We start from the raw sequence: 18473 nt of genomic DNA on the forward strand, positions 1-18473 counted from the left end.
CCAACATCTACTTTAATTGGCAAATTCCTTGGGATTTACAAAATTAATAAAACAAAATCTTTCCCAGTCCATCCAATGATTGTCTTTAAGAGATGAGAAGTTGAACTACTGTGCCGTATCTGTATCTGTGCTTATTATGCAATATAAATAAGAAATATGTTTACTTTAAAATTTTATTTAAAACAGACGATTTCCAGTTGGCCATACAGGACGAATGTCATTAGAATGTACAAAAAATACTAACTAACCACCTCAAAATTAAATAACGAATCTTTTCTTCGTTATTTTGTATTATGATTGTCTCATAATTATTTTGAGTTAACAATTAAATTTGCTGTCTCTTATAGAATAACTAAGTCGTCGTCGTCGTTTCAACCCATAGATGGCCTCTGTAAAACATAGGCCTTCCGTAAGGTATCTATGTATTTTGACGGATTGACGAAAGCAGTGTTGTTTTATGGTACGAAAAGGACGCTGTTGCCCATCCTCTGGAAACCTATTTGTGGGCAGAGGCAATGTTATACAATTAATTCAGAAAATATGCATTATAGTATTGAGTGTGATTTTTTTGTTGTTGTTGTGAATTTGCACTAGTAGCTACATCTTTATTTTTTATATATTGCTTAATTATTTCTCATCGTATCAGTTGACTCCCTCTATTAAAGTAATTTTTTTTACAATGAACCTTAATGTGTTAGAAAGAGCGGAATGCGATAAGATAGCCTATTGTAGTTACGTGTCATTATTGTAATGTTTTATAAAATTTACAATAAAGAATTATATACATTAATGAATATGCATTTCTCATTCGTTGTTCATATAAGGTGCGACACCAAAACTTTTTTATAATTCAATGACAGAAGCATAAAGAGAATAACCAAATAATGGTAGCAAAAATATAAGATAAATAGTATAATATAATATAAGTTGATTAAGCACAATAATAGTTTAAATGAAGAAATAAATATTGTTTTGATACATATTCATTGGTCAATACTTGATTAATTACTCGTGAGAGACGTGTCAATGAAGAATAGATTATCCCTCCCGATTCTCATCCTGGCGTGAGATAGAGTGTGATGTTGAATATTTAACAGTTTGCAGATTAAGTGGACTTTAGATTAGGGCTTATGTAATTATAAGATTTTGATGGATAGATAAATATTATGTACAATAAACAAATATGTGTGACGAGGCTGTAAATTATAATGCCTTTGTTGTTTTTTTTTTAATTTTACGGCGCTCTTTTATGACAGATGGCATAGAGAGATTGTCATTAAAAGATGAAAATGCATTGAAATTTTATTAGTATAAGACCTTTTATCTACATATTATTATTAAAACAACGTGAGGTTTACACCTATACTTTTTTGGGATTTATCTAGTTTTCGATCTTTTACAAAGGTGCACACTTGTAGTAAGATTGATTTAAATTTTTTTTATAAGTGACAGTGAAGAACGCTTATGCATACAAGCGGAAGAAAATGTGTTCAAAATTTTAACAGTATATTCTCTCGTTTGGATATTAAATAAGACTACAAAAGAGAAAAAAATTCTTGATAATTAATGTTTTGATAGCACTATAAGAATTTTGAGAAATTTCTTATGTTAGAAATAATAATTTTATAATCGACATCTATAAATTCTGAAAAATTAATATTTTTTATTTAGAATAACAGAAAAAATATTAATTAAGATTTTATAAGATTTTACATTTCATTTATTGTATTTCTTAATTTATATTTTTATGAGTTTTATTTAAATATTAAATAAAAAATCAATCAATGCACAAATGTTTTTAAAATTTTGACTTGTCCAGATTTAAGTTAGTGATTCGGTGAGCACAGGGCAGTTCATTAAAAAAGGATTTTGTAAAACTTCACGGAAATAACTAACTCCTTTTGAATTAGTTTTTATTCGCAAAATGCAAGATACTTCGGCGAAAGAGAAATCTCTGTATTCCGGATGATGTATCTGTTAGCCGTGCAATACTGTTACAACTTTGTCGAATTCAGGGCTCGCGAGCTAACAAAATTTTCCTACTGCTACTACTTAATACTATTTGCGCCTCCAGGCGCATCGGTGCGCTGTGTGGGACTCGGTGCGTTGCCGTTGTCCCCGCTGCTTCTCTCTGTTGTTGGTGTCGTCATCGCTCTTCTACCTCCTGGTAGCTTCTTTATGGTGGGCCCTCTTGCTTGAGCGTGTCGAGTCACTTTCGGGATCGGTGAGTCTTCGTCCGGTACTGCGTGGCATAGCCTACGTTTTTCTGATGTCGGGTTCTGTTCTGGTTTGTAGCTGGCCGCTTGGGCCACCAGATGGTTCGGGTGGTGTACGGCGTCTTGGAAGTATATTCTTGACGCCTCTCCGAAGAATTCCTTGTTGGTTGGGAGGTTTAAGTCTCTGGTAGGGCTCCGCTCCGGTTGCTTTCCGGGCAAAGCGGTTTTTAATCACTTGCAGGCAATTCAGTTTGCCCTCACTGACGTGGGCGAAGGTGACGCCCACGTAAGACGTTATTGGTCTTACGCAAGCCTTATACAGGTGGGTTTTGTGCCTCAGCGCTAATTTGCTGGAGGCACAGATCAATGGGTGTAGTTTACCCAAAAACAAACGCGGCCTTGTCCCTCACGTTCTTAATGTAGGATGTAAAATTTAGTTGGGAGTCCAGGGTAACTCCTAGGTATTTAACCGATTTTTTCCATGGGACTGGTCGGTCGAAGAGGGTGATGTTCCCGAGTTTTCTTCTCTCGGGTATTGGCTTTAGTCGGGGCTTCTCTTTTCTTACGAGGCCTTGTTGGAAGAGTATTGCTTCGCTCTTGTCCGGATTGATGTTTATTCTCCTTTTTCGGAACCATTCACCTAGGCGGTTGGCTGCGGTTTGGAGTCGGATCGTGATGCGGCCCTGCTGCTTGTCCGAGTAGAACAAGGCAGTGTCATCCGCGAACATGGCTAGTCTGACTTGTGGATCCATGGGTATGTCGCTAGTGTACAGCGAGAATAATAATGGGGATAGGCAGGAGCTTTACGGTACTCCTGCAAGAAGTGACCGTCTGGAGGATCGGGCGCCCTCCACACGATATCGAAAGGAGCGGTTCTCCAACAAGGCTCGTATTGTGATGATGAGCCTGTCGGGTACTTTGAGTTGGTAGAGCTTGTATATTAAGCCCTCGTGACAAACTTTGTCGAACGCCTTCTCGTCGTCAAAGAAGAGCGCTCCGGTGCTGACGGGATTCTTCTTCATTGAGAGACCTGACAGGATATGCTCTTTAAGTCTGTGCGCTTGATGTACACATGAGTGATTTGGCCTGAATTCCAACCGTTCGTCCGAGATGATGTTGTGGTCGAATACGAAGTTCTTCAGTCGGGACAGGATTACTCACTTATACACTTTTTCCAGTGTGCAGAGGAAGTTGAAGGGGCGGTAGCTGCTTGGCAGCTCCCTGGGTTTGGCCGGCTTCCGGATGCCGATGACTTCTGCTTCTTTCCACTTCTCCGGAAAAGTGCAGCTGGTAGTAGGATGTTGAATGTGCCTACAAGCAAAGCAAGCTGTTTGGGCAGGGCTAAGCACCTTATTAGTGATGCCGTCCGGCCCGGGTGCTTTATTTTGTTTGAGATCGTCGAGGATCTCAGCAATTTCTTCTTCGTTATTTTCGATAATGCTTCGCCTCGTAGAGAAATCGATGCGCCTCTTTTATGGAGACAAACGAAATTAAAAGTTACTCACCCCACAGGAACCCAGTGGCGTTTTCATTTCTTGACGAATTCATGCACTCACACACACTCGGGGCGCACTAAACGCATCCCTTGGTTGCGCGTACTTAGACACAATCACCCAGTGGGCTGTCGCGTCGAGCACTGCGAATTTGCACTACGTACACTGACACTGGCGGGCAGCATGGACTGCCGAGTTGCGCGCTGCTGGGAGCGCACGTCCGTCCGCGTCGGCTAACTGCGAGCGAGTCCCTTCTAAGAGATAGAAATGGTGGATGAATGTAAATAAGATCATGCAATGACCACGACCACGAAGACCACTACGATTAGCTCACATCTAAAAACATAAAAAACTACATATAATGTTATAGAAATCACGCTCAATGTTGATTTACACATATAGCCAATTCGTTTATGGGAAACTCATCACTATCATGTCAGCCGATAGGCACCCCCTGCAAGGCATAAGCTCTCTTAAAAATCGCAAAAAGAGCGGTCCAGCAATTTCCCGCTATCTTAACAATGGCTAATCTTAATGGTGGGCTTACCTACGCCATGTCTGCTGGCTCGTGTTCGCCTCTTGAGTATCTTTCGGCACCAACGGCTTTCGTTTGCACAAGCCATGTGACCGCCCACCGCCATTTTAGATTTACGAACAATTCTTCGAGCACTTCGATGGGCAGTGTCCCAGTATATTAAAATAATATTTTCACAAGCGTATTTTCAAAAATCTCTACAAAAGCGTCTAGAACACTAAAATGATCACAAACAGCAAATTTACTTTAATTGTGCTATTAAATCTTCATTTGAAAATATTTCACGATATATATTAGCAGCCGTTAACGCCGAGCGGCTTAGTTGCACGGAGAAATAATATTCCAACAGGGAGCAGTTAAACTGCAAAATGGTGTCATTGCAGCATCCTGCTCTGGCCATTATTTTGTAAGCAGTTCATAGTTCAAACTGCGTTTATGTCTCTTTGTGTTTTAACTGCCGCCGTTCTAGCTTGCCTATATTTAACTTTAAAAAACCCCTCTATAAAATTACAGGACTTATAACTGTTGAAGGTCTTTCAAATTTAGAAAACCGTAAATGTCAAATTGCGGAAAGTGTGGCGAAGGATGAAAGATGAAGCACAAATGCAAAGTGAAAATGCCGCGAGAAAGATGATAATGTGAAGAACGAAGGAGGAAAAAAATGAAAGAAATTGTGAAGAATAAGAGAGGAAAAAATGTAAATGAAAACATTATTAAAAATAAATCCATTTGGAATGACAAAAAATTAAGAACACTTATATTTTTAACATAATATTTTAATAGACCAGTGTTTTCTGATAATTTTCTTTTACCAAACATATTTTTTTAAAATTTATAAGGACGCTCGATTTTTTTCCTCAGTTTGTGTGACAGCTCCGCCAATTGTTTCAGCTGATTCTTAATAATGAAGGATGTCAATGGTAAGAAAAATGCTCTTTTGAAAACTAAGTCCGTCAAAGCGTTTGCACTTCACATAATGAGATATAAGTAAACCTTTGTTATTATAGATTGCACAAATGAAGATGAATAATACGTAAATAATACGTTATGCGTAGAAATATAAGTATTTAGTTATTATTATTATTATTATACTTATTTTTTTAAAAACCACGAAGTGGATGAGCACCCAATAGATGGACCGACAACGGATAACTACAGACGCGGAAAATTGTTCGATGCGAACAGCGCAAGACGTGACAAACTTTGGGAGAGGCCTTTCTCTTGAAGTGGATGATATGATTATGATAATACTAATAATATCATCAGTTTAATAACAGAAATTGTTATATATGGCCCGTATACAAAAGGAGACGGCTTTGCTTATTCTATGCCTCTCCTAGCTTCATGTATAGATAATTTACAGCATTGACCATCCAGGCGATAAGTCAAAAAAATATAAGTATGGATGTTTGTATATATATATATATATATATATATATGCTCTATTATTTATAATAAATTTTTAACCAACTATACCGATGTCGCATTATAATGTTCTATACGATGTTCTCCACTCGTTTTTGAAACCAAATTCTCGATTATAAAAGGTGTTTAAACGGGAGCTTTGTTTTGATAATCAAAATATATTTATAATAATAAACGTATCATTTTTTGTATTTGAAATAATATATTAAATAAACAATATTTTCCAAAATGTCAGGTGTATAACTTTGATCATGTCAAATGTTTAAGATTTTAAAGCTGCAATAGCTTAGATTAGCTTTACACAGACTATATTTAATAGAGCCCTTAAAAAAATCAAAGATGTTAAATAGCAAAGTCGTAAATCGCAACGGGGTGGTTAATTAACATTTCAGTATCGATACGATACGATAATTAATTTAAAATAAATTCAATGTTTCGGTGGCTGTATGACTTGTGGCACCGTTTTATAGAAACTATATATTAGTGATATCAACCTGTTATAAACCATAAAGTGAGTTGAATTTGAGTTCAAAAGCCTCGTTATTTTTTAATTAAATTTAATGAGTTTCATAAAATTTTTAGTTATATTATCTAAGCTGAAACTTTGATTAAAGCTTTTTATAATTCCGTCTAGTTTGAACCGAGTTATAAAAGGCGTGTTTGTTGGTAAAGAGAATAAAAGACATCTATTGAAATAAAGAGCTTTGTGTACGCCTCACACAGTTTATAATGGCTTCCTGCGTAGTCTATAAAAACTCGTTAAAACAAGTACCTCGCTCAGTACTTCTGCGCAGTGAATTAATTGTCTATCACTTCAAAAAAGCAAGTTTATGTAACGTATAGTTTTCAACCCTTTAAGGGTATATATACAATATAAATAATTTGTACTAAAAAAAACTTTAAATCATCATTAACATCGTGTAGATGACAATAAATTTTAAAAATAATTGAAGGTATGTCAACTAAGTACTTATTATATTTTACACAGTTTTGTGCATGTATATTAATTTATAAAAGATAAGATTATTCGTAACAAAAAATTAGATATTGAAAAATACTTTTTAACACAATTTTGATTACCAAATAATCCATCATACCTATAATCGTGTGATTCACTATTGTGGTTTTAGATGGATCCATTGTCTTTTTAAACTATAATCGCGGGTTTCATTACCACGACACAATCTTACATAACAAATCACACTTTATGCATTAATTATATAGGTATGCCACTGCTTACAAACAAGTTTCCAGAGGATGGGCAGCAGCATTCTCAGTGTGCCATGTTTCTCATTATACCACATTACGAACGCCGACCCACTGGCGCACTCACTGACCCACTACCAGGCGTGGGGAATATGGTATATTATATATGGTATATCCTCATATATCTTCGCAGAAGGCTTATGCCTTGCAGTGGGAGTCTATGACTCCGACTGACGACGACGAAATTCTTTTATTTCAATTCATAGGCAGATACACTACTAATTTTCAAACAATAATGTAATTTAATATATTAAACATTTACTCAATTAAAATAAATGTTTTCACTGCTATCGTCTTCTTTTTCATCAAAAAATACGTTCATTCTTAATCTTATGATATTGAATGTAATTTAAACAAATGAAATCGTTAAATGATTATTTACCGTAGTAATTTTCATGGTATATTTTACTTAGATACTGTAGTTGTGTTTTTACGAGTATTCAATCCTTTTCATTTGAAATTATGTTTATTGGTTATAGGTGTAAAAGTTTTAAAATGGCGGTCTATAGCTCTTTTCTGTCAATTAATGTATAGTCTAATAGATTTAGACATAACAAACAACATAATGATAACTTACTTAGAAAAATCGTTTTTAAAATTTTAACTGCTACATGTTAAAATTAATTATTGTTTACCATCTGTTTGCAGACTTTGAACTGCCAGAAGTTATTGGCTTGTCGCAGCCTTATAAAAAAAATACATTTGACATATTTCAGAGTGATCACTTTAGATTATTTTAAGCTTTTACATCTATAATCAATCACCATGCATTAATGGTTAGATCATTTGCCCTCTATGCTTTTTATTATTTTACTTTTCTTCGATAATAAAAATAATTTAGGAATACGGTATGTATCCTAAATGAAATTTCTCGTAGATGTTTCACAATTTTCACACTGTAAATATATGCCGTTTGTATTGTCTAGGCTTTTACTAAATTGTTGCAAAAGGAACAATATTTGTAACGCACATTAAGATACTAATACAATTTGTGAAGAGTGGAAAACCTTTAGAATTGAACAGGAGGAGCAAATAGAAAGAGGATTCAAATTATATCAATCCCCCGCAGTAAATGTTTATCTTAATTAAAAATGCATTAAGAGTTTGTAAAACCTCTTTAAAATATCACTTTGACATATTCTAGGGTCGAGTCACAGAAAGGAAAACTTTTTCATTTACGCATCGGGGTACGAACTGAATTATTTATTAGTCATATAAGCCTGTTGGTTATAACGTGTGACAGGTACGAATTCTCATTTATGAATTTAAATTGAGAACGAATTTAGAACAGATTTCAAAATTAGAAAACGGATTATGAAAGATTATTACTCGTTCAAAATTTAGAATCTTTAAATGATAAATATGGCTCGGTATTGTTTTTTAAAAGCGTGTTATCAATATTTCTAATATCGCTAGCATTATTTTCCAGGCACTCTTATGTTCGATTAACAGGTATATCGTCTTCAGAGATCAATGAAATAAATTTCTTGTACCGTCTATACGTTATTGTTTATACCTTCCTTTGTTACCATTGTCGCCAACATTCGTCGACTCTCAACGATGACTTTTTAACAATCGGATGTTTACAAAACACGCATCTTATTTTGAATCATAAGATTTTTTTAAGTTTTTTTTTAATGATCTGTTTTGCGATGTAAACTTTACAAAATAAATTTAAAAACCTAAAATCAAATTAACGTTAAGAGACAGTTTAATTAAAAACAAGTTGTGTACAGCGGTTGTAAAGCAGCAAGCCCGACATCCCAGTTATTGGCATCCGACTACGTTCTTTGTCTTCAGCCCGAAGCGACCGAGTATTTTCATTTGACGAATTTTAACTGCTATGTCGTAATTTTAAGATGGTTCGGGATGAAATTGGAATTAAATTTTTGAAAACCGAACAAAGTTTTTTAAATATTTTAATGTTTTTTTTTAAATACAGTAAAGTATTTTTATGAACTGCTTAGTATTAGTTGTATTATACATGATGTATCCCTTTTTTACAATAAACAACCAAGCGTGTTTGTAAACATACTCTGTGTGAAAATACGTCAGATGCAATTGATTCGAACAAAATGTAAGTTATTTTTTATTAATAATACAATAAATATTTTGGATAGTTTTAACAAAAATATCTCAGTATTTTAAATATACTTTTTGCAATTTTTTGAGTAACAATCAAAATCAAATTGTATGTTTTACAGAGATTATACTCGTTATTTTTCACAGATATTAACATTGTATTGATGGAAAGTAAATAGTTTATTCTCACTCTATTCGAACAGATCCCAAACGACATTTCCAATTATCCGTTGTCAGAAATCGCAAAGTGGATTTCTGTCCGTCGGATAATACTCGCAATCTCTTTAATTCCTTTCGTTATATCTTAAATGCGTTGAATCAACAAAATAAATTACAAGATATACAGAATTATTGTTTCTAGGTGTAAAAGCTTTAAAGTAGTCAATGAATAGCTCATTTGATAGCAAAAACTATAGCTTTCACATGAATTTCCTATCACTCTCTTTAAACTAACCATTCTAAAATTTTAATTTATTTTTACAGGCCCATAATTTCTGGCAGCTCAAAATTTGCAATAATAATTCAATTTTTGTAAATAATATTTCATATTAATATGCATTAATCCAAATTTTGATAAATCTTTATATTACTATTACGTCATTATGTTAATATTTCTGATACCCTTGATTTTTGTATAGAGTGTACCATATATTCATTCCTATCAAATTAGGTAGACATACCTGTATAAATATCGCCAAATCTCATATCTATCAATTCATTATCCCGTTGTTAATAAATTTATCTCCTTAATACATTAAGATCGTGCGTAATTTGCATTTATCTTAAAACATGACGTCATTTTATTTCGAAAGAAATGTTAAAACTGAAATCCTTTACCCAACCTAACCAAAGCTTTGCGGTTGACGTCGAGAGTTACACAAGGGAACCACTTTTTATTCCAGCAAAGAGTTCTTTTATGAAGAACGATGCGAGGTTTTTTGTTTACATACCTACATATACTGAAAATACGCATTTTTTAAATGTCTTTACACATTTATTTACAAATATATAACTTAGAACTTAGATATCATTTATGTAGGCAATGAGCCTACTTCGCTGTTCTTGGCTTTATCCATCTACATTCGAACAATCCAGGTTGGCTAACATATTAAGAAGAATTATAAATACACGACGTTATGATTACTTTATCAATATTTCTAAATTTAGCATATGCTAGTTGCAACACTGAACTATATTTCATTCACTAAACTATGTTAATAATCTGCAAACGTTTAATATCTGTCTTTAATAATTACTCTGATCTTTATTTTTAATATAAATTTTGCATTGTTCTCCGAAACGCGTGATACGACTACCGGCAAAAGATTACTTTTCCGGCTTTTATTTGACGAACTTTAACATTTTTTTTAGCTTTAAAATCTATGAATTATATATATTAGTTTTCTTAATATTATAAGCGAGTTTATATCCCCTTAATTCAATAATTGTATTTACAAGAAAACAATTACATTAAGTATAACTCGTTTAACTTCAACCAAAACATCTGCGAACCAGTAATCTGGTTGAAGATTTAATTCGAAAATAAAGTAAGAATCCATCTAACTTTATCACGAGATGTATTAATACTTAGAAAATCCTCCTAAAAACGTTAACGTATGAAATTGAATTTCTGAGTAGCACGTAACCCGTAAAATGTTAATATCCCAAAATTTTAACAGTGTTTTAGAACTTTTTTACTCCGTTGAATTCATTTTAAAAATATAAACTAATTATTTATTCAATTATATTAATAACTAAAGGTACAAACTATGTCTAATCGATTTCGGAGTAATTACTCCGTAATTTTGGAGACACTTTCGATTGACAGACATCACTTTTTAAATAAACACAACGGGTAATTATCGATATTTTCTTTTAACGCTTCGTTTTTTATACAGAATGATCGGAAATTTGGATAAATGATTCAAAGAACTGAATGTACAGCTCTTTAACTGTCAATTACTCGCAGTCTTAAAACACAGTCTTATAAAGTAAGAAAAAGCGTTTTAAAAATTCGGATTACTACGTATTAAATTATTTATTGTTTGTTATCCGTTCCTGCGGACTTTGTACTGCCGGAAGTTACAGCACCCGGCGATAAATCACACATCGACCTTTGGAAAGAGACAATCGGCTAATTTCAGCTTCGTAGTGCTTTATCTCTGTCATACGAAATACAGTAGTCCGGTATGTATAAGGAGCTGTTAAAACAAGTATCATTTGCTTCTTTTGATAATTATTTCTATTCTTTGTATAAAATACACCAATTTTTGTATAACTGGTGGTTTTAGGTTGGGGTAAAACAAAATAAAAAAACATGGTAACATTGTGTTTGCGTATTTAATTATGTAGGAAAATTACAACTTTCCAAAGGTCGATGTGCAATATTTTTCGCCGGGTACTGTATAAACCTTCTGCATTCCAATATAAAAAATAAATGAATATACCAAATTATAAAGTTATCACTTTATACTGTGTAAAACATGATTTGAAATAAATGTGTAAACTTTTTACAGATAAATGAGCTATACATTCACCGCTTTAAAGGATTTACACCTATAATCGGTCAACCTGTATAATATTAAAAACTATACTTTTTAGTGTTATCAGAAATTGACAGTCATAATTCATAAAAGTTATTACTCATAGGTTTTATTAAAAATTATTTACATAAACTTCATAAATCCAAATATTGCACATAACGCACGACTGTATATATAAAAATTCTTATTTCGATCGCTGATGTTTAAAATTGTGAGATATTTACCTCGAATTTTACAGTGAAACAGAATTATCTCGTAAGAAAATATTCCGTGGTCGTCAAGTTTAATTTATATAAAGGTGAACATTAAAGAGTGGCACAAACGAAAATGTTTTAGGTTTTTCCTTAAAGAAAATAATAAAATAATTTGCTACTATTATTTTGAATTTTATTACTAATAACACAAGGTTGTAATTGACGAAACAGTGTCGGTTTGTAATGAAACTAAACGACTTTTTACTTTAATCCATGTTAAAATGTAATATGTTAAATCAAGAAATAGAGATGTTGCTTCGCTGAAATTAAATTAATTAATATATAATTATATACAATTCCGATTCTGTTTTGAAGACAGTCTACGTGCATTTTTCCGTTAGATTCAATTTAGTCAGAATCTATATATGGAACGGTTGTTTTTTTTTCGGCGATTTTTAAGACAGATGTCAATTAAAGGTTGTAAAAGGAGTAGTTAAAAATGAAGATAAATTTGTTTTGTAAAAGTAATTCTCGCCTTCCCGTGTATATATTATTAACTGGCTCGACGGACTTCGCACTCTCTAGGGTGACAAAGTGAAAGTCACAGTTTAAAAAAAAATATATATAAAAAAATATTACAATACCGGCGATAAATATTACACATCGACCTTTGGATATAGACAATCGGCTAATTTCGGCTTCGTAGAGCATTATCTCTGTCCCACATACTGTTTGCATTTCGTGCGATATTTATCGCCGGGTACTGTATAGACGGATCATTTTTTTTATTGATTAAGTGTTTTAAAAATTAAGAATCCTTTAATAACATTTCCGTCATAGTTTCTAAGAATCGTCTTCTATTCGAATAACAGCATAACATATTCAAGCAACAGCAATCTTTTTTTTTGTAACCTCTGTACATCGTTGTTTGTTTACCCTCAACAATTTCTTTTTATAATGTGGTTACAAAATCTGTGTTTCATCATCATCGTTAACAGCTGGTAGACGCCCACAGCCAGGCATAGTCCTTCCCCAAGTTTCGTCACGATGACCACTTCCAGAGACTGTCCGCGACCATACCTATATCATCGGTCCAATTTGTTGGAGTTCTACCCATGCCGTGTCTACTGGTTTGTGGTCACCACTCAAGAACCTATCGATTCCAATGACCGATAAACACACGAATATACTTGTGTTTACTCCACAAAAATTATTTTTTACCAACCAAGCTATTATACAACGCGGTTACATGAACATGTAGATATACGTTTGCAAATTCAGTCAAATATATACTACTCAAAACAAAATAGGGCCCACCATCATTTTGCCCCTTAATTTATGTGCATACATGATAATTAAATTTTTACAATTAGTCGATGTTGAATTAGGGTTTTACACATTAAGTAAACACAAAATAACGTTTGAATTGTTTAATTTTATCGCAATACACTCAAATACACATTTTTAGAGAAAATGAGCACTAAGTAGACTGTCAATAAAAACTTTTATAGTCACTGTTTGTTTTAAATAAACTTGCCGGGAGCTTTTCTTTAGTATCGAGTAGGACCTCCTTTGCTTCGTATGCACTCTCTGAGTCTATCTGGTACACTCTCAATCAGATGAGTGATGTTTTGGTCGGGTATTCGTTCCCAACAGAGTTTCAGCGCGTTTATGAGGTCCTGTTGGCTGTTAACGTGGCTATGGGTCTCTTAAGACTTCTTTTCAATTGATCCCATAAATGCTCAATCGGGTTGAGATTGGGACTCATTGTTGGCCAAGGTAAAACCGAGATATTGGCATCAGAAAGTGCCCTCTGAGTGACCCTAGCTGTATGCGCACGAGCGTTGTCTTGCATAAACACAAAATTATCACCTACTCTTTGTGAATATGGGATGACATAAGGTCGGATTACTTGCTCGACGTAACTGGCTGCAGTTACCGTCCCTTCATTCAAGATCACCAGCTCTGTTTTGCCTAACAAGCTTATACCGCCCCATATCATCACACTCGGGCCCCCAAAACGATTAGTACCGTGCATGCATAGTTCAGTAAAACGTTCTCCTTCTCTTCCCACACACGTATACGTCTGTCATCGCTAAAAAACTTAACTTTACACTCGTCTCCAATTGTCCATGGTCCAATCCAAGTGCTCACGCGCAAACCTCAAACGTGTTGCCCGGTGAGCCCTTGTTAATTTTAAACGAATAACACGCATCCTAGAATGTTGCCCGTCCTCGTGGAGTCGATTCCGAATGGTTTGACCACTAACGCGTGTGCCAGTAGATTGCCTTAGCCGGGATTGCAAGGTCCGGACGGTTGTCGTGCGGTCCCGGCGCGCAGTCAATCGAATGTACCGGTCTTCTTGAGCAGTTGTGGCTCGAATCCTTCCTGATCCAGGTCTTCCAGCCACTCTACCTGTCTCCAGGAACCGCTCCCATACGTTTCGAATAGCTCCCCGTGACACATCAAGGCGAGATGCAACCGATCTTTGCGATTCTCCCTCTTGAAGCAAAAGAACTGCCCTTGTCGAAGTTTCCACATCCATATGACGACGAGAACCTGGCATTGTAATCGGGAATAATGCCGAAACGAAAAAAACACAGCTAAAGAAAGTGTGATCAAAGTATTGCGCTTAAAGCAAGACTGAGAACACAAACGATTGAAAATTTAAGAAATGGATAAATTTAAGCACTTTACTTTTTTGTCTACCCACTTGAAATCAACAAAAAAGTTAACTTTTAAAACATCATTATGAACTAATAAACATGTTTGCTAGAAGTGGTAGTGCTTCATTTTGTCAATGATTAGTATATGAATTATTTATAAACACGATTAGAGACAAAGTTGCGGTGGGCCCTATTTTGTTTTGAGTAGTTTAATACGAAGAGTCTCTATTTTTTATAAATATCAACACAATAATAACATCATCCGGAATTCCAAAGCGAAATCTTCTTAAATCATTGTATTTAATAATACGAAAACATTTTGTAATGTTAAATTAGAACATTCATAATCCCATAAGCTCAAAATATAATTAAATGTTTCCGTAACAGGTGTGACGATGTTTAAGCAAAATTAATGTGTTATAATTTGTCTGTGGTATGACTAAATTTGTATATTTTCAGTTAATTTGTCAATTAAGAAATAGTTTTTCATAACGTATGGATTTAAAAATTTTAATTATATTATTTTCGGTTTTCGTACTAATATATTTATAAATTTTCTAAAGTGATTATTTATATGCCATGAGAATGCCATATTTTATAGAAACTAGAATAAAATAATTAATTAAAAAATAAATGAATTTTGAGCACTAAGGAATGTTCTTTCTATTAAAATCTGGATACGGGCCGAGCAAACCCGATCATCGCGGCGATGTTTGGGCGACGACTAAGCCATTATGATTAAAGCTAATGCTACTAGATCTAAGAGAGGGCCTATAATAAACTGTCGAGTTTTTTAGTGATCTCTTTCAAAAATGTCTTTAAAATAGTAGTTCGAGCAATTTAGTCTTAATCTCCAATATTTCTTAAAACAGAATCCCTTTCTGCGGGATTAGAACTATTTATTAGTTTTTTTAACAACATTTCATATTTATAGATCGTTGATGATTGACATGATACATCCAAGGAATTATAAAGAAGTTATAAAAGACTACAAAGTAGCCTATTAATGAGTTAGTATTTTCATGAAGTCTAGAGAAATGTAGATATTTGTTGTAAATAATTTCATTGTGATTAAACAGTCTATATGTTACGAATAGACTTCAAATATCAACCGAAGGCGAAAATTCTTCGTAAAACGTGAGTGGAATAATACTTTTACTTATTTCTAATTCTTTTTCTTTTATACTTTTACATGTGGAATAATAAATACATTATTGCGTAAGATTAATACCGGCGACCAATCAAATCTTTTGTTTTCACTCTTACCCTATTTAGTATTAGAATGTTAAAATATAGTTAATTTGTTACCAAGAAAGCCTCTTCTCTAAGTAGTATTTAAGATTATAAATAAGAGATTATCTTTATGGACCTTAGGTTTTTACATCATTCATGGAGTGAGACGTCCACAGTTGGACATAAGCCTACCCTAAAAATTTACAATTAGACTTAGGAAGCGGCATGTATCCGACTTTTTAAGTAGCAAGTGAATAGAAAAGCAAATAATAAGTCAAATGTAAATTCTTTTGAGAGACGAGCCCTCTTTAACAAAATTTAGCAGATGTCGTCACGTATAAGTTATTGTATTAAAACACGTGGGTCGGATATTTCTCAAGTTGCCTATAAAGTTTGTATTTTTATAAAGGAGGTTTCATAAACCAAAGTTATTCTAAAATTGCCTGATTACTCACGTTGTAGCTCGTGCACCATTAGTGCCACGGTTGACAGACGAGTAGACGATTGCAGTATAGTATTAGTATAGAAAGGAAGCTGCTGCCCAAACTGTTAGTACTGGCAAATCTTTTATCTATTTTACTTTTGACTCTACTTTGCTTCGCAAGGTGTTAAAGTTTAGGAGAAGACGCACGAATAAACTTCAAAAAGAGTAAATTTTATAAGATTGAATCCCGGGAATCGATACCGTGACCAAACCTCAGTCCTTACCTCTGGGCTATTACTGCTCCAGGTAGTAGCTAATCCTATAAAATGAATTAAATTTGTCACGTTTTTTAAATTACAGCTGTCCAAAATAGAATTAATATTGCAACTTGTATAAATATAAAATATTTATACAAGTTGCAATATTAATTCTATTACAATACTTTCACATCAAATGTTTATAATTCTATTTTTTTAAATTAATTTTCAAATAACTTGAGCAATGTCTGTAAACAACAAATAAAAATTAGGGAACGGTACTTTTTGTACTGAAAATTATTTACAAAAGATATAATAATAAGCACTATATATTTCCACTTTATCCGATTGTGTGGAAAAATCATTACAGTACATTTACTTTTTATTGCTATGTTGGCAAATGACTTAAAAAAAAATGCGCGTTTATTTTTGTACTAAAATATTTATTATTGGTTTAACCATTACCTGTCCGATCACTTGATTTATGTACACAATTACACAATGATAGTTCTAAAAAAAACTTGTATACTAGAGCTAATCTTAAAGATTATTTTAGGGCTTAATGTTAAACAAAGAGTAAAGAGTCTATGTTAATATAACATTATATTTCAGATCATAAATTTGCAGAATGGAAGCGTTACAAATCGGAGTTCCGATGGAAATCTCGATGAGACCAAAAGCTAAAATTTATTTTCCAGGTACGAACACGAGCAGCCCGCTTCCGTGCTTAGCTGTGGTCTGCTGTATTTAAATGAGCTATTTCCCGACGCCTATCTGTGAAAATGTCACAGGAGTTGCCTCTCTGGTGTTTCTGCTTGTATTAATTAACATAATAAATGCTTTTGCTTTAATTTTTCATATGTATTATTCAATATTATTTTTCTTTTAAATACCATCTTCTCAACACTGGAATTTTATTACTTTTATAATTAGAAAAAAAATCATCACCGTCATCATCGGCTTGCATCCACCATTTTCCAAAGACTATAATAAGGTCTACCTAGTAAGTGGACGTCTTAAGCTAAGCTTGCCTGTTCGTGGTCTCCACTCCGTAATCATAAGGTCTCGGCAGCCACCCGTTCTTCGCTATATGTCGCCTGCCTACTTCCACTCGAACTTGACAATTTGCTGAGTTTCGGCTACATTACTTATTCTACAGATTTCCCAATTTCTTATGGGATGTCATAGAGAAATCCCTTCTTTAAATTTTTACATAAATGAAATACTGAAGTGGAAAAGTGATTACTTTTGTCTTGATTTGATAAATATTTAAACATCATAAAAACTCTTTGCTTTTTGGCATACATGACTAATGTAATTTAAGTAAATTTAACTTCTTTAAAATTTTCTCAGTATTCGAGTTGCCATTGAATAGGGAAAAATTCATTCACTCTCTTAGATGCAGACTGAATAATATATGAGGTCCTGGCTGTTCGTTTTAACAAATCCTATTGGACTGAAAGATTTACGTCCTCTCCAACAAAATTAATAGTTTTGTTCTTTCGAGTCTAGAAAATATTATGTATAATATTTGAAAATCTTTGTTTTAATGCTATAAAGATACTTTTATACCTATATGGGTTCCTATACTTTCAGGTTTTATGATACAATAATATTTAGTTAGATGTTTAGCTATTAACTACATCTGGTAATATATTTTAAAGGTGATTTATTTTAAATCTAGTGAGAAGATCCATGTCTAGTTTTGGATATCCTACGACATTGTTTTTTACAGATTTATTATTAAAAACACATTAATTAGCTGTTACACGACGTACTATCATGTTATGCATTTCGAGTAATGTGCCCAAGTAAAAGCAACTAAATAAGCAAAATCTGTCAAACCTAATCTGCCAGTGAACAGTGAGTTTATGGCCGACGCGCTAAAATTTATGCCTTACAAAGTTTGCAATATAAACCCAAGATTTTATGAAGACGTTACCGAGGATAAGTAAACGCTTGTTACAAAGTGACACCGAAATTAATTAATATTCAACCCTAAAATTATTTCGAATAATCAAGTTTAATAATAAAAAAAATTGTTATGTTTTATTATTATATAGAAACGTGTCAATGCAATATTTACAAAAGACGGCCCTAAAGAAAAGTTTCATGAAGAAACAATTATGACAATACTTA

The 18473-nt window shown here is 33.4% G+C and overlaps 1 protein-coding gene across 1 annotated transcript; it reads right to left on the bottom strand.

Moving 5' to 3' along the window:
• Positions 1-2048: 2048 nt before the first annotated feature.
• LOC137933456 (uncharacterized) lies at positions 2049-2968 on the bottom strand. The gene is made up of 2 exons (XM_068777411.1): positions 2627-2968; positions 2049-2423 (listed from the first exon to the last, which is right to left on the bottom strand). The coding sequence occupies exons 1-2, from the start codon at positions 2966-2968 to the stop codon at positions 2049-2051; spliced, it is 717 nt and encodes a 238-aa protein (XP_068633512.1).
• Positions 2969-18473: the final 15505 nt, after the last annotated feature.

This window comes from Battus philenor, unplaced genomic scaffold, assembly GCF_028537555.1.
Source record: "Battus philenor isolate CCGP_79_NKW_IND1 unplaced genomic scaffold, ilBatPhil1.0.hap1 SCAF_13, whole genome shotgun sequence".
Lineage (NCBI taxonomy): Eukaryota > Metazoa > Arthropoda > Insecta > Lepidoptera > Papilionidae > Battus > Battus philenor.